Raw genomic sequence first — 27,296 nt, forward strand, 5'->3', positions numbered from 1 at the left:
TTGCGCTCATTCATGCGCTTCTGACCACAGTGAGTGGAAAGTATTGCTATACATATTACAGTGGTGAGACTTAGAATGATATCAATTTTTCATGATTTTCCAACTAAATCTTTTAAACTGTATTTCACTCCCCCCACCCTTTTCAGCGATATAATGACTCAATTAACCACAATCAATTCAGCTGTTATCATTATTTACTCAGTGAAACGTCTGTTTCCATTCTTCAACTCGCCACTGTAACAAGTGCACTTTCCCTCGTTCTTTCCTTTTTCCTTATTCAACATTCTTCACCCACAAATTGCTGTGAAATTGTGTCACAAGTCGCAATTTCGCATTTCCCGGACACGAAAAGGCGCCTGTTCAGGACGCGCTCTCTCGCCAGAGCGCCACATTCGTCAGTGACCCTTGTGAGAGTCGGAAGGTGTAATCTTATCGCTACAATTCTTCTGATAACCGCACAATAATCCGAGAAGGCACAGTCAAGCGAGAGGCGTTCATAAGAGAACATCAAAAAAATGCTGTCCCTTGTCCTACCGAAGAAGATTTCCACCAACGATGAGATAGTCATCGAAGGCAGCACTTTGGCGACGGCAAAGAAGTAAGTGTGATAGGAGAATTTCGTGCCACAATTTCACGATTTGCGTGAATGGGAAGTTTGCCAAGTTTATGACTTTCTCACTGTGCTTAATGTGTTGACAATATAATAAAAAAAAAACGAACGAAACATTAAATATCAACCCAACGCGATGCAGATTCTCCGTCAATTTCGTCATCAACAACGACAACATTCCTCTCCACATGAGGACGGAATTCGGCACAACCAGCTCGCAGGATCGCGTGGTGCTGAACCACAAGGTGGGCGGGATTTGGCAGAAGGAGTTCACGGACATCGTCTCATGGACGCGCCCGTCGCAGCGCTTCCAGGTCTCATTCCTCTTCAATCGCGAGAGCATCATCATCTACGAGAACGACAGCTTCTTGGCCAGCTTCACGCACAAGCTGGACATCTCGCAGACGCAGTCCATTCAGATTTGGGATGATCTCGAGCAGCTGGATCGTCTCAGCTTCAAGTACAGCAGTCGCGCCGCCAGATCGGCCGATTGTGGTGGCGCACAGAAGAAAGCCTGAGGGTGAAATGCGAATCCCCAAAAACCCTGGAAGGGAGTTCACATATTAATTGTACATACTTTTATATATTTGATTTGATTTCTAATAGACTTTCCTGGGGGTGTACAGAGTTTGCAAGTCTCACCTCTGTTCAGTATGATTGCACAGAGGGAGAATTCTCGGCGATTGAACGAACGAATGAATTGGCTTCTCGCGCTGCCTTCAAAAATAGATCACAGGCGAATTCCATTGCTGAGCTAACAAATATCACCTGGAGAGTGAAAGTGTAATCACATTCATTCGTTCCATCACCGGATACGCAACATAGTCATGTGACAATTACATACAGTAGTAAATTTTCAAAATAAAATATGGCTAGAGACATGATTTTAGCTTAAATTTTACACACTATACTCTCATTACTCCTAAATCTACAATTGTTGTTTCCTCCCCTTTTTAAACATTAGATCTTTGTGGGTTTGTTCTTCTATCAGCAAATCATCTTCATTCTGTTTTTTTTTACACTACACAAGTATCAATTGAATTTTATCTTGTATGCGTGTGTGTGTGTGTTGATTTCTCCTTCAAGAATATCTCCATGAATAAATAATGGTCTCTTTGACTTATCTAGAATACTTCTTAATAAACTCCATCATATGCTTTATCTATAATTATTAAGATCTCCATCATTGCAATATAGTTACAATTAATTTAAAGAGAGAGAAATGAAAACACTTTGGTACGCGAAATTGTTACATAATTCCATTACATCCTCTCACTTTTCAGTACTACTCCAGTCAAAAAGCACATCGCACAGTTTCCGTTGTGCCTCAACACCAGAATAGAACCTCATTTGATTACTTAGCAATAAACACATGCCATTCCAAATGTAAATTCTAATTGTGTACTTTCTATTATGTATTGAAAATGTATTTGAAGAGAGAGAGAAACATTACAAAAAAAGCAATTTGTTCCATTTATCAAATATTTACACGCGATTTCAGGGGTGGTTCATTCACGTACTCTCATTCCTCAATTGGAAGGAAATCGAGAAATTACCTCTACTATAAATTAAAATGTGACACAGATTCTCGAATTGCAATTAAGAAGGTATGAAAAAATTGTAAAATAACCATTTACATAATAAATACCCTTAAAAAAAATCTCTCACAATCAATTTGATTAAATCAAAACGCTATTTTAAATACAATAAAAAAAATATGGCAACGAAAATGTGGCTCTAAGTGAAATCATGAAATAAATACAGGACTATTCTTAGCTTCTATTCATCCTTCCATAGCAAATGCGCGGAACAATTAAGGTAATTCTTGTGCTGAATTCTCATGTGAGAAATTGGGATAAAATCTCTCCTTACAGTGATGCGAAAGAATTTCTGATTAAGATTTTATCCTCTAAATATAATTGAGATTACATTTTACACAAAAAACACTATAATTACTATATCATTTTAGAATTAACCTTTTTGTCACTTTATAATTATCATTTAAATTACTTTCTGCTATTTTTTTTTCATGACTTGTTATCCTTTATATGCTAGTGTTTTTATCTTAAATCATTGAATATCTTCAATTTTTTCTTCTTCTCCTTCTTCTTTCTTGTTTCTATTCTAGCACACAATCAGATTTTTAAAAATCTTAACTTTTTCCACAAACAAACCAACACACAAAATTACATGCACACACACACTAAAATACACTTAAAACGAAGAATCCCTTCTTGTCCAGAGGGAATTGTGACTGCTTTGCCAAAATGAGGCATTTTTTTTTTCTTTAGAGAGAAAGGTGAGAATTATCACTGCAAAGAGAGTCTCAATTGTTGTCAATCTTGAAGTGACTCATCACATCTGACGACGCCACAAACTGCGTGGAATTGAGGGTAACGAAGTTGGAGATGTTGGAGGGCAGCGTGAGCACTGTCGTGTCGTGAGAGCCCATCGCTGTGCCGCCGCCGCCCTGACCCGAAGTCACGGGCGTGAAGTGCACCTGCATGATCTGCGGCTGACTCGATGGCGTGCTCACAACCATCGACTCCTCACCCGTCACCTCTTCAGCGCCACCCTCCTGATCGCCACCCTCCTGCGCCGCATCCTCCACCTCAGCCACACTTTCACCAGCACCATTGGCCGCTTGCGTGGATCCCTCCTCTCCAGCCTCCTTCTTCACGTTCGATTTGGACTGAAAGATGTGAGTTTTGGTCACAGGGAAGCGACTCAAGGGAATTCTTGGTCTACCTTGGAGTCATCACCTCCCGTCACGTCCGTTCCCTCCTTCTCATGCATCGCCTTGTGCTGCACGTAGTACATCTTCACCACGAAGCTCTTCTGGCAGATTTCACAGTAGAACGGGCCGTTGTTCACGTACTCCGAGTGGGTTCTGAAACCAAACACCGCCCAGATTAACACAGAAACTAAGAGAATTCTCAAACATAAAAGAAGCTGCAAAAACAAAACACTGACCTCTTGTGCTTGTTGAGGTTATCCTTGCGTGAGAAGAACTTATGGCAGAACTCACAGCTGAACATCTTCTTTCCCGTGTGCGAAACCACATGCCTCATGAGGTGCTCTTTGCGACTGAACGTCTTGTTGCAGCCCACTTCCTCGCACTTGAACGGCCTCAGGCCGGCGTGCAGCTTCAGATGCTGAATGAGGTGCTCCTTGCGCTTGAACGTCTTGCCGCACGTGTCACAGGTGGTGCAGTTGGGCGGAATGTTGGCCGTCCGGATGGTGGTGGTCGTCGTGGCGGTGGTTGTCGTGGGAATCACCGTGCTCACCGCGACCGGTGTCGGCGCTTTCGGAGGCTCCACCTTCTGCAGCGCGACCGGTACTGGTGCGGGCTTCTTCGTAATCGTGATCCTCCTCGGTTGCACGGGTTGTGCCAGCTTCGTCAACTGTGGCTTTGGCGGCGATGTCTGAATGGTAATAGTGGCGGGCTGAGAGATCTTCTGGGGCGACGGACTGGCCGCCGTGACGACGGGAGATGTGCTGCTGAGCGGTGTTATGCGAACAGTCGACGCCTGACTGACTGGCTGCACTTGCTGCGTCTGTTGCTGGAACTGCGCCGTGGACGTCGTGAAGATGATCTCGGCATTCTGCACCGCCTCAGCCAGACTCGACGACACCGTCGAAGTCTGCGCCTGCTGAATTTGCGCCGTGGGCGTCGATGAGATGGACAAACTGGTGGGAATTGCGGCAGGCGTGAGTTGCACCACCGGTTGTCCATCCACGGTCGTCAGCTGTGGTTGCAGCTTCATCTGAAGAAATGCCGCCGGCAGCACGATGTTCTTTGTGTCGATCTGCGTGAGTATCTGCTGATCTGTGCTCCCGTCCTTGAGTGTGATGGGCAAGAAACACTTGTTGGTGGGTGAGAAAATCTTCAAATCCTGCAGAGCCACCGTCTTAGTGGGACTCGTGCTCATGGCAACCGGCGTCGTAGTGATCGAAGGTGTCGTCACGACCTTGGTCTGCTGCTGAGAAGCCGTTGGTGTGGCTAGAACTAGATTTATCTTGGGCTTCTTGTTTTTTGGCGGTTCGGGCGCCTTCACGGCTTTCACGGTGCGCCTCGTGATCTGCGTGGAGCCAATTTGCGTGGTGGTCTTCAGTTTCAAGAACTCGTCCACTTGAGCATATGCCCTGAAATGCAGTGAATTCGTCAATCAACGCCATTCGGATTATCAATGCTCACGGAATACTCACGATTGCTGCTGTTGCTGCTGTTCAGTGGTCGTGGCCACGAGAGTGGGTCCCGAGGGCTCTTCCTTGATCTTGTACTGAATGGGATTGGCTTTGAGAGTCTGTCCATCGAGGGTGAGCGTGTACTGAGGAGTGATTTGCGTTGGCGTCTGTGTCTCAATGGTGCCCTCCTCAACAGACTGTAAACAAAAACAATGCTATCAATAAGAATTTGCGTCTAATCCCAGTGCATTCTTCAACTGCTCACCGGTATTCCCACTGCCTGGATGATGCTGCTGAGGAAGTCGCTGTTCTGCGTGGAAATCTGAGTGACATTACTGGTTGGAATTGCGCTCACTGTCTTCACAGAGTTCGCCATTGTCGCCGGTCGCACGGTGACAAGGGCAGGAGTGGCCGTTGGCAGGACATTCCTCTTCGCCACCACATCCTTGATGTACACCTTTCCCTCATTGCGCAGCTTCGAGGAGTTGAGACAACTCTCCAGCATTGTTTGGGCATTTATGCACGTCTCCCGGAACTCCATAATGGACTCCACTTGCTGCAAACACTGCCCGCACACTATCTTGGGCAGCTTATCCTTCTCGCTCAGCTGAATGGGCAGACAGCCCGTGATTTTGTTGAACAGGTTCCTCTTCTTCCCATCCTCCGAGAATATGTGCACCTTTGTCCCATGACTCCCAGTGCACAAGCGACACAATTCGTAGTAGTTCACACACCTGTACTCCGACATTTTCGCCATTTGGCGGCCACCACTTGGATCCAGGGGGCCCCCTCACCAGCCCCCGAGGCACTCTGCAGTCGCAGAGAGCCCCAAAAAGTCGCAAAAGAGGGAGGCGAAGGCCTCCAACACTGAGTGAGGTTAGGTTTGGCTGTCGCCCCAAAAACTACCACTTGCGTCACTACTGGAACCACATAAGCACTACCAGCGGCACAATAGACAATCCCGGAACACTTTGAAATATTTTACAGGCCGAAAACACTGTTTAATCGATGCCAGAAGCGATTTTTCTCACAATAAACAAATTCCAAGAGAGTCGTCGATGAAAACTCGATGTGCGACACCAACGCCTCCGGCGGCGACGCGGCAAACTCGCAAGGACTCCATTTTCATCGTCGATGAGTCCCCTCGATTTTCCCGCCGAGTGGTGAATTTTCAAAACTTCCCCCCCCAGAATTCTTCCAATTGTTACTCTGTGGTTGAATATTGCACAGAATCACAGCGACATGATTATAATATCACGAGAATAATTCAAGAATGAAAATGTAAAGGAATTAATGTGAGATAAGAAAATAACCACTATTGTTGTTGGCATCTCACGCGATCCATATAGTTGTCTCGCTCACTCCTACTCTGCGACACACGATTTCCCCTTCGCGGCTGTCAGTGGCAGAGATCACGCGTGCGTTGTTTTTGTTCGGTGTTTTTCAGGTGGCAAAAATGGCTAAATTACTCGCGTACTACACTCTTTGCCCTGTGAACGATAGCCGAGAGTTCCTGGGTGTCTCAGCGGATGCAGAAGATGGTGCAATTATCAACACCCTTGCGAGAAACATCGTCATAATTACAAAGGTGCGATGAGGTTATGTTTACACCTTGATCTTGTTAACACATTTTGTTTTTGGTCTCCCAGCTGAAGGATCAGAAACAAATTCGCAGCTGGACAGTGTTGGAGAAGCTATCCAACAAGGTGGTGTTCGATGGAGAGTCAGGAAAGTACGTTGGAGTGTTTGGACACAGGAGTCTCAAGTGTTGGTCGGATTCCGAGACGAACCTCAAAAAGATTCGGAAAGTTAAGGTAAATCTCAAGAGAAGAAACACTAGAAGTTGATGAGAAGATCTCAAAGCTTCCTATAGTTGCAGAAAAACGTGAAGGATCTCGTGACCTTCGGCGATAATCGAGAGACTTTAGTCCTTTTTGAAGATGGCACAAGCGTCTCCCTCTCGGCAGTGATTACCAACACAGCCTCCTTAAAGGATGGTCTTCTTGGTCAGGACTATGACATTGAACATCCAAAGGTTTTGACCACACTCACAGGAGAGTTTATCCTCGCTTATTTCGCCAAGAATCTGGTGACTAAAGATGTGGAAGCTCATTTTTACGTCCTGGAAAGCGCTTCTCACACTCCTGTCGGTAATTCTGTCAGGATTAATCTCCGGCGTGGGGATCAACATAGCAAATTGGTGGGCTACACAGTCACAGAAGGCCTTGTTCTCATCACTATCTGGTCAGACAAGAGAATCTTCCGCAGAGCGATTAGATTCGACGAGGAGGAAGATGGACCAGGACAATTCATCGCCATGCTCAGTGCAGTGAGTGTTGAGCAACCTCTGAGTGTGATCAGTGTTTCTCCAGACTACCTGGCAATTTATGGGGCGAACATCGGCCAGGAGGGCTCATCGCTGATCCTCTACAATGTTCTCTTCAATGTCGCCCAAGCGAAGCAGTTCTTCAAAGTGTACTTCAACAATTCTCGCCTCTTCGTTGTGGACTCGAATATTCTCATTGTGGCTGGACAGACTCTTGCTGTTGTGCCATTCAGGATATCCAAGGCTCAATTAGCTGACATGGTGGGCAGTCAGAAAAGCCCTCAGAAATTCAGAGAAGTGGAGAAGGATTACATCAACGAAGAGGATGAACTGGAACAGGAAATTGAATTAGATTCTCGGAATTTTCTCGGCCAAGAAGATGAAGATATTCAAGAAGTGGCTCTGATTAGAAAAGAGAGAGATTTCCAATTCAACAGACGTGTTTTCCGCGTGACTTCGGAGGAAAAGTTCGCCGAGCACCTGAGTTTACTGAAGAGACGAAGCATTGCTTTGCAGTTTGTTGAGAAAAGCCACCAAGATGGAGTGGAGGTGAAGGTTTTCACGCATCCGCATGCGACTGTCTTCTCGAGGAAGGAATTTGAGTTCCTCGCCACTGAATTGGAAGTTTCTGGGGCTTCAGAGTATGAGATATCCAACAAATTAATCTCTCTAACTCTGGCAAGCGATACAATAGACGAAGCGACAAATTGCCTGAGACGCTACAGTTGTGTATCTGAGGAAAGGCTGGTGAACTGCCTGATTTATGCTCTGGATAAGCAGAATTGGGACTTCCTCCTAACAGTGCTCAGTGTGGACTTTTCCCATGAGTTCCTGGTTGAGGAACTGCGAAGTCAATTGAATGCTGATCACGTCAATTCTTTCCTGAAGCAACTGCTCGCGGTCCTGGAGGAATCTGAGCTCGAGGAGCGGCCGATGATCGGCGATAGAGTCTGGGATGGTGATGAGAGGATAATTCAGTGGTTCACCGCCTTATTGGATGCTCACTATCATCACTTGGTGATGTGCGGGGATGAAAAGATTGAGAAGTGTTTGAAGAAGTGGCGAAAAGCCATCTCCAGCTTCCACGGGAATATCAATGAACTGACGAATTTGTCACCCGTTTTGTACAGCATCAGCCAGAACAAGACCATCAGTCAGACGCAAGGAACGGCCAAGTGGTACACGATAGAAGTGGTTCAGCTGTACTAGGGCTTACAATAAAGTTGTATTTACTCGGAATTGGAACGTTTCTGCTTACAGTTCTGGCATTGGCGGCATTGGCATATTACCGTCGCGCTTCTCTTGAGCTTCGGTCCATGCTTTCGCGATCATTCTCTTAGTGTCTGAATCTCCAGATTCGTACATCTTCTTCATCATATTCATGAGGCCTGCTGACGGGTCTTTAGAGTCTGCGTCATCGTCCATAGAAAAGGCGCTGTTCTTACTATCCTTCACTTTCTTCTCGGTGCTCGTGAGACAATCCCATTTCTTGCCTGGCTTCACCTTCTTCAGGTAGAGAGCAATCATATCCGTCTTGATCTTCCTGTAGCTCTTCTCCACGACGATGGCCTCCAAGAGATTCTTCACCACGAGACTGTAATCCTTTCCATTGAGATCAGACACTCTCAGTTCCAGCGACTTTTCCGTAAAGGTTACAGTCACTCCCTCCTCAGGCACTGTCTGCACGCCGTCCAGGGTCACGAAGAGCTTCACGAAGGCATCGCTCTGGTCGAACGCGTAGTTCGTCAACTCCACAACGTATCTTCTGGGGCCGGAAGATGCAGTGGAAGCTGAAGCGCTGCTGTTGATCAGATTCTGCTGCAGTGTCGAGAGTTCAATTTCTAACTTCCTCCTCTCCAGACTTAGGGCATCCTTGACGCGCACCCGAACCGCTTGCTCTTGTAGCAGCTTGAGTTCTTCGACGTCTTTCTTCAGCTACCGGACAAACAACAAAATTTAAGGTTATTCCTAAGGCAACGGGATTTCTTGGCCAGTTTTCCCAAAACACTCACTTCTTGCATTTTCTGCTCCATCTCAAGGTTGCTGGGTTGGGTAATTCACGTTATTTATCACTGATAACGGGATTAGGAAGGTTTCCTGGGCAAAATCCGTCTAGATAGGAGCTCTCCTGCGCTCTCCAACTTACTTGCTTCTTTCTGGAAATCTGGGAAATCTGGAATGTTCCATCGATGACACCGCCATCTACTCAAAAAGCAACAAATTTTAGCACCGCCTTTATTCGAAATCATGATCATCAACACAAATCATGCAATTGAATTTTCATTTATTCATCCTAAAATAAAGCAGATTTTGATGCCAATCAATGTGCTTAACTACCAACTATCACGTCACTTAATTCAAGTTAATTTATCGTAAGTGGAATGTTACAGATTCACAGTAATTCACATGATTTTTCTTCTCCTAAAAATATAAACTCCGAAAGATGTACATTCAAAGAGTATAGAGAGTGTTTCTTTTCCACGTTAAGATAAGCCAAAGTCTCTTGCTGAACATTCAGTTTATAATTGTTGATTCTTTCTTTTAGAAGTTAATTCAGAGGCACTCTAATTGAAAAAAATAATTTCCCATCGAGAGTTGTTAACTCTCATTTTGTGATATGTACAAAATTATTACTTTTTCGCCTCTCTTATCACTGAAATTTAGAGGTAAAGGGTCAAAAATACACGTGATGGACAGTTTGAGATAGAGTAAATTCTACTTGTGATTTTGGGTGGAGGGAAGAGACATGGGGGGAGTGAAGAAAGGATTCAGCTCTCCTTGAGGGATCTCGTCGATGGCAGATTCTTTATGCCTGCCTCCAGTTTGTCAGCATCTCCTGCCGAGAAGCGATAGATTGCCGGCGCTCTAGAGTTGCTGCTGCTGCGCCGCAGAGTCACCTTGGTGTCTCTGCCCAGGAGGGCTCTCTTCTCATCCGCCTCATCGAAGTAGGCCGACGTGGAGGGCAGACACTCTGGTGGGCTCTCAGCCGAGGAGAATCTCTCGTACTCCTTCTTTTCTGGCGCTCCCTTGAAGGACCTCCGCGAGGTCTTCTGCTTCCCCGTCATGTCTGAGTCCGTGGATTTGCTATTTGAGATTGTGGTTAGACTGTTGCTACTGCTAGACTTGCTCATCCCGAAGTCCGACATGGACTTCCTCAGGCTCTTCTCCCACTTGTACTTTTCCCTCAGAGTGGCGGCAAAGGAGGTGCTTTCGGCGGGATTGTCCTCCTTCGCGGCCACATCTTCGCAGCTGTTGCCCAGGAGGGCATCAGTGGAGCGAGAGTTTTCATTGGGCACCTCCTCTCCGATGATTTCATCACTCAGCAGACCATTGAGATTGTTGTTGCTCACCTGAAAGAGGACATTTGTAATGCAACCGACTCCGTTTGGGGCTGATTCTTCTTACCTCTGGCGAACTGAGAGCCTCCGGAATGGTGTTCAGTGTCGATGGCTTGGGCGTGACTTCGCACTCCGTGCGATAAACAGCGTCTATCCCGAGGATGCCGAGAACGAGCCGCGGATTGCGGAGGACGATCTTTTCGAGTGTCTCGTAGTCGATCGCCGCGTCCGTTTGCGTGGCTACGGTACTGAGACTCCTCACGGACTCGGCATACTCGGGTGGCGCTCCACCGCCCCGCGTGAACTGCTCCTCGGGCAGGGACATCTCCCTGCCCCAGATCTCTGGTGGATGGGATGAGCTGCGCGCCATCATGAGCTGCTCGTAAGCCATCATGGGGCCCGTGCCGTTGGGCAGATTGGGGATGGAGCGCGCCGGAGCGAAGCGACTAGCTGATAGATCTGCCTGTGAGGCCAGGCGAGACATGGCCATCTCTTGGAGGGCTTGGATGGCATTGCGGACTTCAATACTGAGCGCCGCCACGTCCTGGTGGAGACTGTCCAGGCGATCGTGGGAGCGCTTATGGGGTTGTTCTAGGTTTAGGCCTTCCAGACTGTTGGACTGTGTGCGTTGCATCGTAGGCGATTGATTGGGAACGGATCGTTGGCGCTCAACTCTCTCCCTCAAGGCAGCCAAGGATCTCCCTCTGGAAAACGTAACGCAGTTTGGAGTCTATCATCCCTAAGGCTTATGACTAAGTCCTCACCTTTGCAGAAACTTCCCGTGCCTGGGACTGCTTGTGTGCAGCGGAGATCTCGCGACATTTGTCTGAGGAGAAGCTGAGTGCGCATCGGATTCTGGCTGGTTTTCGTCGTCTTCACTGATCGATGGCAGAGCTAGAGAAGGTCCATTGATGTCTGACTCCTGCTCAGCTTCGTATCCTTCTCTCAAGTTGAACGTGAGATCGTGCTGGATGTCATTTGCAAATTCCTGCTGATACTCAGGATAGAGCCTCAGGACTTCGACCAGGCCACACATGTGAATACACTTGAGATCACAGTAAGTCAACGCCTTCACGTCGCTGCTGCTCTTCACCACAACATCCTGCGACGTCTGGGCATTTGTGTTGGCTCCTTGACCATTGGAGTGGGTGGACAAGTGCGCAGAGATGTCGCATCCGACCAAATCTCCCTTTCCTGTTAAAACAAGGCGAATGTGAAATGTTGTATCTCAATGGCAAACCATTAGAAATCGTCCTGCCATTCACAATTTCTTTCCACTTCAGCGAAAATCAATTCTTTGAGGTCTTTCCTTGATTCATTTCCTCCTCTTATATCTTCAGGGAGGGAAAATGTAGAAATACAATGAACTCATAAACAAATAACGACTCTCTGGATGTCGAATTTATTGTATAGAAGGAAAGCGAAACATTGAATGAAATGAGTAGTTTTGATTCACGAATACGTTTTTCGTATGCTGGGTAACTGCTTTTGCTGAGCTATGCAAGGTTTATGCTCTTTTCAATTTATAGAGCTTCGAATAGTCATTGTTTATGACAAATATCTCTCATGGATTGTTTTGAAAGGAAACTCTTGTCGAATAATGCTATTTGATGCAAAATTCTTCAATCTTCCTATATGTATTTATTTCATCATTCGCTAGTAAAAGTCAAAAATTCTGCAATTCAATTTCCAATGCATCATTTCACAACAACATAAATCAGGAATGTATTTGCATTCCCCATTGACTAGAATCGCTGTGGGGAGAATTTCGTTTTGCAAGCAATTTCTCTGTTCGATTCGCATCATTTGTCGTCCGAAGTGAAAAGAGGATTTGTAAGATGTCCAAGAAAATTCCAATTCAAGCGAAAGTCATTCAAAAAAATTCAATTGAAAGTCTTCTCTCACCCAAAATCGCCACGACCATGTTGTTCTGCATAACTTCCATGGAACCATTGCAGATGTAGTAAATGTGATTTAGTGCATCACCACGGTGGATGAGAAATTCCGATGGGGCGCAGAAGGTTGTCTTGATATGCAGAGAAAGCAGCTTCAGGCATCCCTGCGAATAAAGGAGAACCCTGAGAATGACCAGGAAATACTGCGAATTGACGTGCAATCTGTATAATGAAATGTTGCCATTTCAGTTGCTATGTGGCTGTTTAATTCAATCAAAATTCAATCCTTTTGTTTTCACACACAAACTCTCCGAATTCCTTTAATGCGCCCTTCTCGTCCATACTAAACTCCCATGCTGAACTTCATGGTAATTGTATTGAACGTGATCCCAATCATGTATTTCCTGGTGTGTAAAATCGGGTCAAATCTCTGAATTCCTAGATTGCGATAACGATGGCGAACTACACAATACCTGTAGAGCGCAGAGTTACTCATAGCAATAAGAGGATCAAACTCTGTGACTGTACACTACTTAGTATCGTCGTTGATTGAATTTATTTACACTCTCGATGGTCCAGAAGTTTGCCTGATAGAATTTCCCTGCCAGGCTCTAGTTAAGTATGTTATTGTAACTTCGCAGGATTAACGAATAGTGACTGATACAGTTCCCTATATTTCAGCCTCAAACAGTCTGCCACAGTTTGAGTTGAACATTGGATTTAGTTTGAAGATGCAGCTGAATGGTTTTATAAATAACCATAAAGTCGTAAAAGTTGTGAGTAAAATTCTATGTTATCGTCTGTAATTTTATGCCTTTGAAATATTTTATAAGTTCAGTATAATGATTCAGTATTGTGCATTTTTTCATTGCTGGTTCAATTGTGAATCAGAGAAAATGAGATTCAATTTTTCAATTCTGTGTTTCTTTCTGCTCATGACAAGTAAAAAAGAATTCATAAATTTGAAGTTGATTATTGTTTTAATTTTGCATTGTTCATTTCAGGGATTCAAGCAATGGCCTTGGGTGAGTGACTCCTTTGAATCCGTAGGAAATAGTTTATTTTTGATATTTTTTGAATTTGCAATAAATGCACGCTTTTAATTCGAAATTATATTTAAGGTCAAATTAGAACTGCTTCAGCAGATGAAAGAGAAAAGCTTCAGTGTCCAGGATGTGTATTGGTGGGACAGCAGATGTGCTATTGTGAAAGAATTTAAATTTCTGACATGAACTAAATCTTTGACCTTATAAAAATAGTATAAAATAATAATTTGAATAAATGCTTCGAATGTTTGAAATTTTCGCAAATATTATAAATCAAATTAAAAGTTCTCCCTCAAGCTCAAGTTAAATGAATTCAACGTCCCCAGGATTTCTGTATGGTGACTGATAAACCTTCTGAATTCACCTCAGGCACTGGCCAAAAAAAACCAGGTGTAATTTGCACAGATGCCAGTGTTAAACATTTTAGTGAAAAAGTCAATAAATTGCTCAAACATCGCAGTGACACGCAGTAATTAAAATTTTTATGCTCTTCTTCTCACATTTCCGAATTTGTCAATTAAATTCCCCTCACAAAGCATTTTATTCATCTGATGCTGGATGCACATTAAAACATTAAAATGTGCGCCCATAAAGCGTCAATTCTAATAGGATCGCTGCGGCAAATACAAAGATTTATTGCACCATGAAAAGCCATTAAAGAATGGCAGAAATTTGTCGATCGTTAAAGCGCGAATGTAAAGATATAGGAGGCAAAGCTTTTCACTGAAAGCTCTTGAGAATCCGCCTACGAAGGCCTTGTGAAAATACGCGCTGTGGAGTTTTAATTGATGTGAAAACATACCTGAGAGGCGGCCTCAAAAATGGGAAGCTGAAGGATTTCGCGGTGGAGATGCATCGAAACATCGCCGCGCAGCTCTTCTGGGAACTCCTTGAGAATCTGCAAGAGAGAAGAAAGATGAAATTGGATTAAATTGACGTGCTTCACCTATAAATAAAGACGGGTAGTTGAGAGATATCCTTGGAGGAAAAACACCCACGAGAGATTATTAATTGATTAGTTAGAGTAAGTTATTTAACTTTTCACTCGTTGCGAGAAGATGGCCTCGGGTGGAGAAGGCCTTCGAAGAACAATTCTTTTGAGCTCAAAGGGTGAAAATTGGCAAATTTTCAATTACACTGTCAACACAGAAGTACACGCGAGTTCAAAGACCATCGCACTTTGGCAAACTCCAGCGTCCTAATGGGATGAAGCCACCTGCATCCCCCCCTTCATATTGGTGCTCTCTTGTTCTTTGTTTTTCGCGTTGCTCATGAAGTTTCCACCTCGTACTCGCATCTCTCTTCCATTACATTGCTGATATTCGTCCCTCTCCCTCCATGTATCCCGATCCCACTGAACCCGTGGGCAGCGCTTCAACTCTTAGAGTTTTGCTGTCCCACTACTCCTTCCTTTTTCTTTTAATATGTGACACGCTGGCCTCAAAACAGAAATGTTAGTTTTTAAATTATTAAATTGTAAGGCTGTGAACCTATATATGTAACTAACACTTTTCCCCCAAATGGCATACACGACCGAAGAACCGAGCTTTCTGCCGTTTGCTCGGGGAGGTTGGCAATGAAGCCGGCGGCAGCCGCACACAAAAGAAAAAGAAGGAAGAATAAATTTATTATTATTATTATTATTATAATTCACGAAAAATTACTTGAGTGAGTTTTTTCCTTCCCGTCCAATCTCCTGAATTGCGATGTCTGAGACGGAGAACGTCCATCCATCGTTCCTCTAATCCTTTTCTATTTGCTCTCCTCATTTCCGTCCGAATATCCGGCCTTTGCGAGACACCATCCGCCAGTGAAGAAATATTTGGTCTTCGTCAGAGACGCAAAGAATTGTAACAGAGCAGTTCCTCATCAGCCACAGAGGGATTTTCCGCACAGCCTCAGGGTGGAAAACCATTGGAGGAATCAATGTGCATCCATCCAAATCAATTACTTGCATAAATGCGGAGGAAGAGAAATGTTGTGACAATTGAGCGACATTTGGCAGAAATCAATCATTTAAGCTTTTCCCTCTCAACTCCAAGAACAAATCAATTTTATGGTGAATACATGTTTCCGGCATTTTTCCGTCAAGTTCTTTCATTATTCAGTTAGTAGTTGAAAGCAAGTTTCAAGCTCGTAATATTTCTTAAAGAGAAACTCCTGAGATGGCAGAAAAAGTTTTTTGGACTTCCAGTTATACACCCAAAGATACATTTCATCTGAAAGTTTCCCTAATATCACTAAATCCGCCATGTGTGTGTGTGTGTGCTTTTCCACCCCGAGTGCAGAACATGTTCTTGTCGTCCAGAACAAAAGAGTCTTTGTTGATATTCCCTCGTCTTCAGCCCGAAAGCTGTGCGTATCCCAAGCATTGTGAGAAACATGATGAGGTGTGAGACAATGTGATTGATCACCCTTCCATGTCTTGCCATTGCTCAAATCTCTGGTGAAGCCTCAGAACGACAAAGTGAAAGATATTCTCAATTCCTCGGTTATATTGAATCAAAATTGATGTTGATCGTGAAACCCAAAAATTTTCTCTGACACCAGGATTTTCGTACATGGACGAGTGACTCTGGCGAATTTTCACCGCAAAATCCCTTTGATGTGTAAGATACAGCACGAAGCCCTCTCGTCAACATTGAACCATTAATTAGAGATACACCGAGACTTCCCCAGGGGGAATAATATTGGGGAAAATATCTCAATTCAGTTTCACTCATTCGTCTCACACAGAGAAATCTTATATGAAGGGAAATGCGAGCGAAAGACGTGCGGAGAAATTGAGGAAAATCCATGCTCAATTGTTGCTCTTCCTCTGGTCCGTGAGGAAGATGAGCAAAAATCGCCTTTTATAAATCTCTTTATTGAAAAATTCCTTCCTTTGTCTTCCTGGCGAAGGCATAAAGTGTGGGAAATTCGATATTTCCTCATCAATTAGATGTTGTTAGTGCCTTTTTTCCCGAGGAATGCTTCGCAAAGTGGAAAATTCTGTACAATACATTTTGCAATGACTTACATTTCCCATCAGATTGCTACCTTGAGAGTGATTTCCTAAATGAAATTCCTTGCGCACCAAAACCACACGAGAGGGGATTTGTCATCTGTAATTTGTCATCATTCCGCTCTTAGAGAATGCCCGGATGTTTGTGCAATCTTGGAAGATGACCCATCGTGTGGTGCATAATTTTATGTGGTTCAAGTGCCACTATTAATTGGATTGTAATCCATAAAGTGACTCCCACTTTCAACACCCCACAGCTAAGCGTTTTATTAACCATAAATTGCTTTACGTGTTGCTCTCTTGGTTGAATTATGTGGCAATTTCCATCCCTCCTTTTCGGCCAGCATCAGAGTACTCTCAATCTAGACGAGGCCATGAGGAAAAGAGTGCCATCGGTGGCATCTAGTTCACATCGAGTATAGGAAGAGCTTTGCCACTCATCGAAAACACTCGAGAAAACTTTTCTCGCATGAGCTTCCAGCCACTGAAACCCCGTCTCAAAATTAATCCCCTGGATTATAAGACTCAATTTTATCGATATCTTACCATCGGTACCCGTGGCAGAGAAGTTTGATATCAACACGACGAGTGTCTATCAAAATGCACGTTTGACCCACTTCGGCAAGATATGCGCAAAAAGACAAGGTGACTTCTTAAGATTTTTTCATAAACCCAAAAATACTTCAACCCACATTCTCAATTATAATTGACTATGACAAAATCCTACGAGTTCTCTGTTTTTTTTGGCAAAAAGAGCAAAGTCTCTTGCCTTACTAATCCACATGCCTGGGAATTTTTCCTCCAGTTGGATTTTCCATCCAACGTGGGAGCTTTCTCAAGTGTGTATTTTTCGATATAATCCAATTTAACAATCAAATCCATTTTCCTCACGACGCACCTGAAGACCGCCCGGGAAAGCTATTATTGTCCAACGAACGTGAGCTGTGACTTCATATCCTGCTGTTCACACCATCATGAATGTCTTGTACATGTCAGGAAATTGGACAGAAGATGCCTCCAATTTGCAATTCTGGAGCTGAGTCTGTGGCAAACCCATGTCTATTTCCAACATCACAATCTTGGTCAGCGGACAGAGAGAGAGAGAGTGAGTATTTTTCCTCGGCACAGAGCCACCCTCATGAATATTCCAAATTCAGCGTCACGCTAAATTCAATGACTTGTTTGCCAACCAATTGAGCGCATTGTCTATTAATAGCGGCCTCTTGTTGCATGACCAAAAATAGAATTAAACATACATATACCTGTGGACCTTTATGAGCTTTCGCACACTCACCTCATTGATATCGATGCCGTGATTGAGAGACCACACCGTCTGAAAATAGTCCTGCATTCGTTGTTTCAGTTCCTTTGGCATCTGCAAAGACAGGACACGATGTACACGGAATTCTACTTGACAAATCACTCAAGAAAATTCTACCTGATGCAGTGCGATGAAATCCTTGAGATCCCGCCATTTGCTCTGGTAGAGAGACCGTCTCGAGTACATTCTTTGGATGATGGCTGTGACATTACCGAACACGACAGCGTGCATGAGAGCTATTTGGGCGATTGGGAATGTTGTCAGGTGAGAAAATTTCAGGTGAATTCTTTATTTCGGAAAAAGAGATGCAAAACTCACCCCCAATAAGCATCATGATGATACTGAAAACCTTCTCAGCTGTGGTGTTGGCGCTCACATTGCCAAATCCCACAGAAGTGAGACTGGTGAAGGTGAAATAGAGACTGGTGACATAAACTTCCACTTGAGTGAGATTCGTCACGGGAACCTTGAGCCTTTCCGAGAGTGTATGCATCCATCCTGCAAGAAATATTTGCGGCAAATTCATCAAGAAAATACAAATAGCTGTTCAGAAGAGAACAAATCAGTCAATAAAAGTTATGAATAGAACCAGTAATTGCAAAAAACATCATATCAAGTTGAATGTTGAGTTTGACTACGCGAAGGACTGTATTTGACTTAATATTTGATGGATTTTAAACCCTAGATCACTCAAACGACTCAAACTCTAGCCAAACTTGAAAACTCCCATGAAACTATCTCAACTGATATTGACGTGTTTGTAAGCAGACGAGGAGAGAAGAAAGGATAAACTTTCGCAGAAAAGCACTAAACATGATAGTCAAATTTATGAAAAATCTCTTCGTATTCTTCTTCTGTACTTGAAAATCTCTTTCATGGGTTCGTGGAAATTCTTTTGAGCATATCTTTTTATATCCTGCCCTTGATCCTGCTCTTATTCCATATACGAAATGCAAATGTTGCGTTCTACATCGCTTTTCACACAACGCAATGCTGAATAGAGGAAAATGCAAGAAATCTCATCAAAAGTGGATTTTTCTCCGTTTACCAAAATCACAGCATTTTCCACCTATTCATGGGCCTTTGTGAAACCAGAGGAAATTCATGACTCCAATTCGTATTGTTATGTATAACAAAAGCTCTGTGGGAGGCGTTAAGCTCTCAAAGCGCTCATTATCTACAATAACTCGTGAACCGCTCTCCCGTGTCTTGTATAAATACGAAACTTTCAATGTAAATCAAATATTAGGTGAACACTATATAGTCTGAAGTTAATACTGTTTCCTGAGAGGCGTCAAATAGACTCCAAAGAGCGGAAAAGCCAACAAGGGACAATTGTGAAAAGATAGAAATCATCGTATAATTTTTATGGGCACATCATCATTCATTGGAGAGCTTTTATTCACCAAGAAATCACCCTTGGAAGAAGGCCATTTTCCATCATAAAATTTTCATTGGTGTCCTCGAGGAGATAAAAACAGCGGGGCGGCCACAGCCAAATTGATTCCACAATGATGAAATTAACTAACAAGGAAGACAATAATTTCCTCTCGTTCACATTTAAATCCCTCCGCATTTGTTGCCATCGTTGCCACTCAAATCCACTCTTTATGCTCGCCTGAATTAAATTGACACACATTATGTGGGATGATGAGAACGGATGAGTAAGAATGTTAGTGGATTTAATCAATTACTGAGCTTCCTGGCCACTGTACAACATCTCCATTGTTTTTGCCAGAGGAAATCATGTTAATGAACGCTGTATGATTTTGCTAGTTCGAAAAGAGAGCTCGAAATATTTCCTGCACATTAATTACACAACGAAAATGTCTTTTACTATATTATTATTGCCCTGTGATTAATTATCTCGTGCGGAGAAGTTGAAGCTGAAGATGAGCTTTTGCGCAAATTGGAAGGAAGTTTCATTTTTCAAATAATTTGGCACGTTCGTTCTTGCATAATCAGCACAGAATTCATTTCGTAAATGGAGTAAAACTATTCATAATTTAGCTCTTTCCAACTTTTAAATCTGTTAAAACTCTCCGAAGGGATTTAATTGGCGCGAAAGTTGTTGAAATAGCAAAATCCAGTTATGCAAAGTGAAATCAATAACAAAGTGAATAATTTCCACAATAGATTTAATAGGATGTTTGATAGAGAGACAGTTGAAGGACAGCCGAAGATATTTTATAATGCGTTGGCTTTGTGTAAAAAACACCATTTACTTTCGTGTCAAGTTCGCATTCCAGTACAGAGAGAATGTTTGTGAACTTTCGAGGCGAAAGCTCTGAGCAGAGAGCCTGTGTACATAGATAAATTAACCCTTTCCCCAGCTGTACCTTCGCGCAGTGCACTAAATGAGCATGTCGAGTGAAATTTGTGGAACACTTAGGGTGGTGTGGGTTGAGAAGCTAATTACTACACACCCTTTACACATTTACATGTTATCCGTTTTATTGGTGGAACGTGCGAGAGGTTCTGAGACAGACGAAATGAGGGCAATTCCTGGAGCATTAAGTGGAAGTTGCCACTCACCAGACACAAAATGATAAACTTGTAAATTGCCACAGTGACTCTTCTGAAATTCCCAAAACACACTCCGAGGAAAAGCCTTGGCCGTAGAGGTGAGAAAAGCTCCCTATTCTTTCATCCATCACGAATGGACTGAAGGAAAATGGTGAATTCTTTTCCATCCCTTAGGATTATATTGGGTTATTCGAGGGGTAGAAACTTTTCCCTTATATTTCATTCTTAGGAAATAAATCAAAAGTCACTTATCGGATCGATGGACTCCCTTTTCTCTCATATGCCATGCACAGACTTTTCACAGCCCCGAAGAATATTATTCACATAATCTTCGTGGGGAAATCATTTTATCACTCACCAATGTCCCAATCGATGTCATTGTACATCCTCTCCTTTTCTGCAATCACAAACCAGATACACGCCAGCCAGTGTGCAACAAGTGAGAAACACAGCATGAGCAGTGTGAGGATCATGGCCGTGTATTGAGAGTATCGGTCCATCTTCTGGAGTAGCCTCGCCAGCCTGAGGAGTCGCGTCAGCTTCACCAGGTGGATGTGCGACTCCTCGCCACTGTACAAGTCACTGGCATAGAGGTGATCGAAGGGCAGAGCTGCCAGGAGGTCCACCACGAACCACCCCTTGAGATAGTTGAGCGCTATCGCTTTCGAATCGGACACAACCTCACCCTTGCGAGACACGTACGTGGTCCGGAAATTTAATATAATATCTGGAAAAGTGAGGAGAGAGAGAGCGCGCTATAATATGATAACATAAAATCTCTACGACTTGGCTTTAAGTTTCACCGTTGGATTGAATTTCAGCCCCATTGAGAGAGCTCGTATTTAGCTATGAAGTCATGTGAGCTTTGATAACTTCATAAGAGAGGAAATTTTTATGTCACCAAACTTTCTGAATAGTTTTCATGGCACTTTGAGTTGAAAAGGGTATAGGAAGTAAAATTGAGAAGTTGCTTTCCAAAAGAGAGATTTATTTTAGAACACTCACGATTTATTCGCACATGTGTGGGATTTTAAAAGCAGCTTTCATTCTGAAACATTTATCATGCAATTTCGCAATTAATTTCTTCATAATTGCATGCGCAACTTCACTTCAAACACACCCAGACAAACTCATGAAAATCTCATTTACTGTACGCTTTGTGAACTCAAGTCATTCTGTATTTGCCACGCTTTAATGTGGAAAGCATGTTAGAGTAATTCATAATCTAATGTTCTATTTACTCGAAGACGTGACTTCCGCAAGAAAAATCCTCACACTCTCTCAGTATGTACTACTTTATTCAGATACTTTGGTTTCCATCTTCGCAATCTCCACTGGAGGTTGTGTTTTTTTGCGCATTCACTGTAAAGAAATTACTTTGCCTCTTGATACAGATAAATGACTTCCGTCATCAAAAATTCAGTGCTCAAGAGTCATTCGGTGCTATATAAAAGTGTGAGGCAATTGTAAACAAGTAATAAGGACAAAAATGCCTTATTCGTCGTTCATTCTCCCATCGTGAGTGGAGTGAGAATAAGTGCGACACGAGACATTAAATTTCCTCAATTTTTTGCCCCGCATCGCATTGTCCCTCCTTGAAGAATGTGAATGAGAATGTAAGCTCAATAGAGTGGATGTAAATCCACAAAAAATCCATCTTTAATGGCTTCAAGCAATTCACAAAGCTTCTTCAACATTATGGGATTTTGGGAGGACTTTTTGAATTTTAACGCGTACGCAAGACAAAAAGCACGCTGAGCTGCATTAATGAATTTGTAAGGATGTTTTTCCACTGAAAAACTCTTTCACAGGAATTCCCAGCAAATCCACAATGTATAACTCACAACTTTATGGCATTGTAAAAGAGTCGCTGGAAGATTACAAAAACTCTCCATAAATTTTTCAAGAGCGTCAAACTTTTTTAATAGCTTTAAGCAAAGCTTTTGTCTAAAGTTCACTCTTTAAAGCTCCACCTTCATTTAATTTGCCCTGCGATTTTCATTGTCTCTATTATGGGGTAACGCTATGTGCATGCATGTGCATGTGTTACTGTCTGTGAAGCTTTAAGTGGTTAAAGCTCCGGAATATGTATTAAATTACCCAACTCGCTCCACACTTTCTGAGGAATGGTGTGCATACATAAGTGTTATGGGGGAACATATTAAGCAACTCACCTACAATAAAAAGAGCTTCCACTATAACGTCTGAGGCCATTGTCATGCGATCCGTCTTGACAAAGGCTGCATTGTACGGCACCGCGACGGCAACATAGAACGTTGCCACGAGAATCAGCCAGTCCCAGCATCCCTTGAACATGCCATAGTGAGACAAGATGAAGCGGGACTTCTTCACGGCTTGAGTCTTGTATTCCGGCAGGGGAGCATCCGTGGAGTGCAACAGATTCTGCGGGGATAATCAAGAGTCGGGATGTAAGTGATGTTATAAATTGGATAAATTCTAGAGCATTCCCCAGAGTTGTGCAGAAACATAGAATAGGAGGAGACATGGGCTGATCGCGACTGCAGACAAGTTACACTTGAAATACTTTTGTTGCTCAACTCTGTAAATAAATTTCCTTTGGCATTCAGTGGAAAATCCAAGGGAAAATCCATCGTCATCTGGAATACTCCAAATTGATGCCTCTCTGAATTGCTATTTTCCCAGCAATTGCATGAGAAGAATGTTTGCGGGGTGTTAATCAGGAAACTTTGCTCACAACCCCCGTTTCACCAGGACAGTGTTTGTCGATTAAATTGAAAATTATCACGACTCATGCCATTTTCCCACACTCTCCGCATCATCGGGTTGGGGTTGTTGTGGAAACTTTCCCTCAAGTCTCTAGCTGGAGAAATGACCATCAAAAGAAGGGGTGAATTCAAATATTGACACTCACATTGTTCAATTTCAGTTTTGTCTTGACTTTCTCTGGCTTGTAGTGGCCAGACAGTTGATAGAGCACTGCCCGTGATCGCCTGCGGCCCATGTTGACCCCACTTGGGACATCAAAGTCACCCGCCAAACCACCATCGTCTGGAAGTAAGGAGGAGTCAGCTGATGATCTAAAACGTGCACCCAATAAGGCAGCTGCAAAGGATAAAATTGTCCAATTTCATGACCAACACCCATCAAAGATCACACTTAAATTGTCCACTTAATCAACCACAGTTGACTGCAGAGGAAAAGCTCATGACACTTTCAAGCTCTTCTTCTCTGCAATTTCCTGTCTTGTGGACCCAGACAGAAAATTGCATCACGTGACCGAAATAAATTCAATTCAATCTCTCCTCGTGAAGAGTCGCAACTCAATGAATATTAATTGAGAAACACACTTGAAATCTCAGCTTCACGAGAGACTTTCTTCTCGGCACGGAAATCTTATGAAGATTTTATTGCGTGAAAGGACAGAAATCCTAGAAAAAAGCAATTCTGACGGTGTTAGAAGAAAATCTCTCTGATGATTTGATACAAAGTATATTTCTCACTAAAATAGGCGAAAGAGTCAGAGTAGAGAAATAGTAAAGATAAAATCAGTAGCTTAACATTGCCCATCATTCATTTTAACTGAAAGCCAAATGAGTTTTGGTTATGAGTAAACTTTCAAAAAGCTTGTTTTTATGTATGTTTGAAAGCTGCAAGCAATTAAAAAATGATAATTAACTTTCCCTGATGGATTAAAGGATTTTCCGCTGAAAACAAACTTAAAAACCAGAAGTTGTTCCAGTTCGGAAATCACGTCTCAACGAAGCGGAGGTGAGTTAAGTGAAATATTCAATTTTCAATTATATCCCCAAAGCTGAGGTGAGAAAAACATCGCCCCAAAAATAGAATAAAACCGTGAGAAAGTGGAAAAAGTACGTGATTCGACTTTTAAATTACATGCAAATGTCTCATTTGGTAACATTTTATCGCTGACACATGTTCCAATGTGATTCTCCTTCAACCCAGAGATTTGAGCCATGTTTTTCCAGTCTGTCTGAGCCTTTGCAGACAAATGTCCGTTCAATTGGACAATTTGGTGTGGATGATTTGACTCCCAAAAACACCCGACCATTTGTCAATGGTGCAGTTTGGCTTTTAACAGACACTTTTCCCCTTCACCCACTTTATTTTTATTTCCACAAATTTCCCCCCTGTCGTCTGTTCATCAATCCTCGGGGGTCTAAATCTAAACTTTCTCCCAGGCCCTCTCCTCCTCCCCACGAGTTGTATTTACGTGTCCGAGGGTGTCCATTTGCAACCCTTTTTTTGGGACGAGACCTCTGCAGGATGCGGGAAAAGCTTGCCATACAAATGAGGCAGAGCGAGAGATAGACAAAGAGGGGATTATTTCAGCTGGTAAGCTGGTGAATAACAATGGTGAGAGACAAGCTATTTAGATGAAAAATTGTGCAAGAAAGCTAAAGCAGAAAAAAGCGACACATGCAAAAGCGCGCGATGTAGTTTACAGCATATTTTCACAGACTCGCTCTTGGCGAGACTTCTAGCTCTATATATATTGCGAAGAGAAGAAGAGATAAATTTAAAAACACCCCTAGAAGGTTTTCTTTGCATTACTACTGTTTTATTGTCGAGGTTTTTCTTCAGAAATACTTACAACATTACAAATATCCAGCTCAATTATATATGAAGTTATATTTTTGTAATATTAAAGTGAAAGAGATAAAAACGGAAAAATTTCATTAAACTTTCCGTATAGGCACTGGGAAAAATGCTAAAGTTGAAGAAATGTCTCTCTCCGCCTCACAAGCTGTACATGTGAATCTTTTCCCACCATTTGTGGACATGGAAAAGAGGAAGTGATGCAAAAAGGTTCACAAGACAATCCCATGAGATAGAGTCATTGAGAATATATCCAAGAGATGAAAACTCTAAAAGATTTTGTGCGCCAGAGTAGCAATTAAGAGCCACTTGTCTCTCCGTAGTCTTCATTGTGTTAGTTTGAGTTTCATGCTGAGAAATTACTTCTAACATGATCAAATATTTAAGCACAAAGTCCAACTTTTCCTTGTTGCCACTGAAAAACTTTCCTTTGGAACACTTGTGCAATCTCTGCAATAAAATTTATTTAATGTTTTCTACGCAACTCTGAACTTCTTCACTCTCCTGATATCACTTTTTTCAGCTAGTCTAGAGGATTTGTGACACTTAAGCTGAAAGACGTCGACACTAATTGCATAAGAATTTCCCTTATCAATGTGTCCATAAAAGTGTTTTTTTTTTTCGAGATAAATTTCGCTGATTTTTCAACACAGCATTCGAAAGACAGAAAACTTCTGCGCCTTCATAAAATCTGGCATCAACTAGTTGGAACAATGCCAGTCAGATAATCCACTTGAAGAAAAAAGAGAGGTACAACAGGTGTTGGTGAGTCGTTTAAATTGAAAAGTCACTTTCCATGAGCAGGCAATTTTCCCCAAGCCTTCAAAATGTAGCATCGCAATGGGAGGAGTTATTTTTTAAACTTCAGTTCCTTGGAGATTGAGAAGAGCGTACAAACATTATAATTTGTGGATAAGAAAGTTGTTTTTTTTCTCAGAAGGAAATAATCTCGGTGGATTTGAAGCTTTCTGAAAACAATTGCCAGTTCCGGCGCTGGGAAAATGATTTTCAAATGTAATTTAATTTGTTATAATTCAATAAATAGTCTCTTGACTTGATAATTCGGAGAAAATATCTTCAAGTTCCATGAAATGAGATGAGATAATAAGAACTGTTCTTAATTACTTCAACACAGTCAATTGGATGTGAATGGGAAAAGTTTCATGAATCTCAGAGGACAGCAAGAGGGTCAGCATAAATTATTTATTTTACTCTCCTCATTCACGATTTGAGATTTTTTCTCGTTTCTTGTGTATTAAAGTGCCAGAATTGTACTTTAGAAAACATCTCTAAGTCGAATACATATATAAAATTAAGTTTTTGGAATTCTACTTATTTATAGAGAAATTGATTTTGTTCCTTTGCAATTACGCTCTGTCTGAATCATGTTCTATCCACGAAGGAATTCCAATGGGTTGCGAAGAAGTGGTGAGAAAGGGTCAAGGGATAATTTTATATTTGGAGGGTTGATTGAAAGGAAAGAGTGTGTGGTCGAAAGATAAGAATATAGCCATGAATGTCTTTAAATTGCCATTTCTCAGACATTCCTTTCAACATTGCCGAAAGTCTTGTAGTTTGAGCCCATGGCAAAGTCCAATAAATATTGGTCAACTAACCGCAAATTGAATGTTTATTTCTCAATAAATTTCCTCCGCTAAGGAATAGGTAGAGAATAAAGCAAACCTTTCCCATTCGCTCCCGTGAAAAAGTCACCCTTTAAACGATAAAGGCACTGTGTCATCGTTTTCCTCCTCTTCAATTCCAACAGTCACGTTCCTTCCCTCATTTTCTGTGACTCTATCTCCTCTTTCGCATGGCGAGGGCAAGAAATGATCACCCAATTGTTATATTTTCAATTCAATGAGGCGTCAGAGAGCGAATAATAATAATTAAATTAAAGCATCAGGCAATATTGTGCCTGAATATCTGTGCAGCAGCTGGTGTGGCTCTCCATGAAAAACCCTTCAATCCTTCGCCAATTCAGGCGTGAAAAGAAGAATCGCTGGTGGCTTTTAATTGGACTGGCGGCACAGAAAAGGCCGAAGGAAAGGGGTTCTGAGAATTTCACAATATTCCCTTCTGGAGAATGAAATAATTGCGCCAAAATCACGCGCCCCTGAGCATGAAATAAAAATACACAAGCGTTCTCCCTTTCGCGCGATGATGAGTGCGAATGTGGGGAAAGCCTTTCAGAAAAATTCCTCCCTCTCACCATGACAATTGACAATATAATCATGTTCTTAAAATGATGAAAATGTGATGTATAAAACACAGACGAACACCCCACAAAATGCGATAGAGTCAGCAACATTGTCATGACATACAATCACATATTTCCCACCCACATGCGTGCCGATACACTCTCCACGGAAAAGGAACCCTCAACACACGAGAGAATGAGATGCTGGGGGGCGACCCACACTTCATCGTAAAATTTTCCTCA

The 27,296-nt window shown here is 42.6% G+C and overlaps 5 protein-coding genes across 9 annotated transcripts in view; 2 read left to right on the forward strand and 3 right to left on the reverse strand.

The window, feature by feature from the left end:
- The first annotated feature begins 17 nt into the window (after positions 1-17).
- On the forward strand, positions 18-1,146 carry LOC132264344 (galactose-binding lectin l-1-like). The gene is made up of 2 exons (XM_059764502.1): positions 18-598; positions 753-1,146. The coding sequence occupies exons 1-2, from the start codon at positions 516-518 to the stop codon at positions 1,126-1,128; spliced, it is 459 nt and encodes a 152-aa protein (XP_059620485.1). The 5' UTR covers positions 18-515; the 3' UTR covers positions 1,129-1,146.
- Positions 1,147-2,923: 1,777 nt separating this feature from the next.
- LOC132264338 (transcription factor Sp2) lies at positions 2,924-5,852 on the reverse strand. Of its 2 annotated transcripts, none has more exons than XM_059764497.1 (5): positions 5,064-5,852; positions 4,820-4,995; positions 3,584-4,756; positions 3,359-3,500; positions 2,924-3,284 (listed from the first exon to the last, which is right to left on the reverse strand). In XM_059764497.1, the coding sequence occupies exons 1-5, from the start codon at positions 5,553-5,555 to the stop codon at positions 2,937-2,939; spliced, it is 2,331 nt and encodes a 776-aa protein (XP_059620480.1). In that variant the 5' UTR covers positions 5,556-5,852; the 3' UTR covers positions 2,924-2,936. The 2 variants fall into 2 exon arrangements, with proteins under 2 accessions (XP_059620480.1, XP_059620479.1); XM_059764496.1 differs by having other exon boundaries at positions 2,924-3,302.
- A 325-nt stretch (positions 5,853-6,177) lies between these two features.
- LOC132264146 (uncharacterized) lies at positions 6,178-8,363 on the forward strand. Its single transcript, XM_059764243.1, has 3 exons — positions 6,178-6,386; positions 6,448-6,612; positions 6,672-8,363. Exons 1-3 carry the CDS (start codon positions 6,255-6,257, stop codon positions 8,331-8,333), a joined length of 1,959 nt encoding a protein of 652 aa, XP_059620226.1. The 5' UTR covers positions 6,178-6,254; the 3' UTR covers positions 8,334-8,363.
- Positions 8,331-9,288, reverse strand: LOC132264147 (calcyclin-binding protein). The gene is made up of 2 exons (XM_059764244.1): positions 9,137-9,288; positions 8,331-9,059 (listed from the first exon to the last, which is right to left on the reverse strand). Exons 1-2 carry the CDS (start codon positions 9,155-9,157, stop codon positions 8,379-8,381), a joined length of 702 nt encoding a protein of 233 aa, XP_059620227.1. The 5' UTR covers positions 9,158-9,288; the 3' UTR covers positions 8,331-8,378.
- A 69-nt stretch (positions 9,289-9,357) lies between these two features.
- The window catches only part of LOC132263978 (potassium voltage-gated channel subfamily H member 8), a 30,940-nt gene continuing 13,001 nt past the window's right edge, over positions 9,358-27,296 (reverse strand). For 2 of the 4 annotated variants that reach the window (XM_059764012.1, XM_059764010.1), the window contains exons 6-16: positions 23,148-23,338; positions 22,429-22,657; positions 20,613-20,981; positions 18,047-18,226; positions 17,846-17,964; positions 17,702-17,782; positions 14,206-14,301; positions 12,368-12,521; positions 11,227-11,656; positions 10,530-11,166; positions 9,358-10,474 (exon numbers count right to left, since the gene is read on the reverse strand). In XM_059764012.1, the coding sequence (XP_059619995.1) occupies positions 9,893-10,474; positions 10,530-11,166; positions 11,227-11,656; positions 12,368-12,521; positions 14,206-14,301; positions 17,702-17,782; positions 17,846-17,964; positions 18,047-18,226; positions 20,613-20,981; positions 22,429-22,657; positions 23,148-23,338 (3,068 nt within the window). In that variant the 3' untranslated portion in view covers positions 9,358-9,892. Of the gene's footprint in view, positions 10,475-10,529; positions 11,167-11,226; positions 11,657-12,367; positions 12,522-14,205; positions 14,302-17,701; positions 17,783-17,845; positions 17,965-18,046; positions 18,227-20,612; positions 20,982-22,428; positions 22,658-23,147; positions 23,339-24,848; positions 24,912-27,296 lie in introns of those variants that run through there. The other 2 variants (XM_059764013.1, XM_059764011.1) reach the window with 2 other exon arrangements.

Source organism: Phlebotomus argentipes, unplaced genomic scaffold (genome assembly GCF_947086385.1).
Source record: "Phlebotomus argentipes unplaced genomic scaffold, Phlebotomus argentipes genome assembly contig_32, whole genome shotgun sequence".
In the NCBI taxonomy this organism is placed as follows: Eukaryota; Metazoa; Arthropoda; class Insecta; order Diptera; family Psychodidae; genus Phlebotomus; species Phlebotomus argentipes.

Bases quoted from the DNA above. Each gene is read 5' to 3' on its own strand.
- LOC132264338 (XM_059764496.1), bottom strand. From the start codon at position 5,555: ATGGCGAAAATGTCGGAGTACAGGTGTGTGAACTACTACGAATTGTGT. The intron at 4,996-5,063 runs GTGAGCAGTTGA...TTTTGTTTACAG, and splicing joins TCCAGGCAGTGGGAATACCG to TCTGTTGAGGAGGGCACCAT. The intron at 4,757-4,819 runs GTGAGTATTCCG...ACTGCATTTCAG, and splicing joins CAGCAGCAACAGCAGCAATC to GGCATATGCTCAAGTGGACG.
- LOC132264146 (XM_059764243.1), top strand. From the start codon at position 6,255: ATGGCTAAATTACTCGCGTACTACACTCTTTGCCCTGTGAACGATAGC. The intron at 6,387-6,447 runs GTGCGATGAGGT...TTGGTCTCCCAG, and splicing joins ACATCGTCATAATTACAAAG to CTGAAGGATCAGAAACAAAT. The intron at 6,613-6,671 runs GTAAATCTCAAG...AGCTTCCTATAG, and splicing joins AAAAGATTCGGAAAGTTAAG to TTGCAGAAAAACGTGAAGGA.
- LOC132264344 (XM_059764502.1), top strand. From the start codon at position 516: ATGCTGTCCCTTGTCCTACCGAAGAAGATTTCCACCAACGATGAGATA. The intron at 599-752 runs GTAAGTGTGATA...AACGCGATGCAG, and splicing joins ACTTTGGCGACGGCAAAGAA to ATTCTCCGTCAATTTCGTCA.
- LOC132264147 (XM_059764244.1), bottom strand. From the start codon at position 9,157: ATGGAGCAGAAAATGCAAGAA. The intron at 9,060-9,136 runs GTGAGTGTTTTG...TTTGTCCGGTAG, and splicing joins TGGAGCAGAAAATGCAAGAA to CTGAAGAAAGACGTCGAAGA.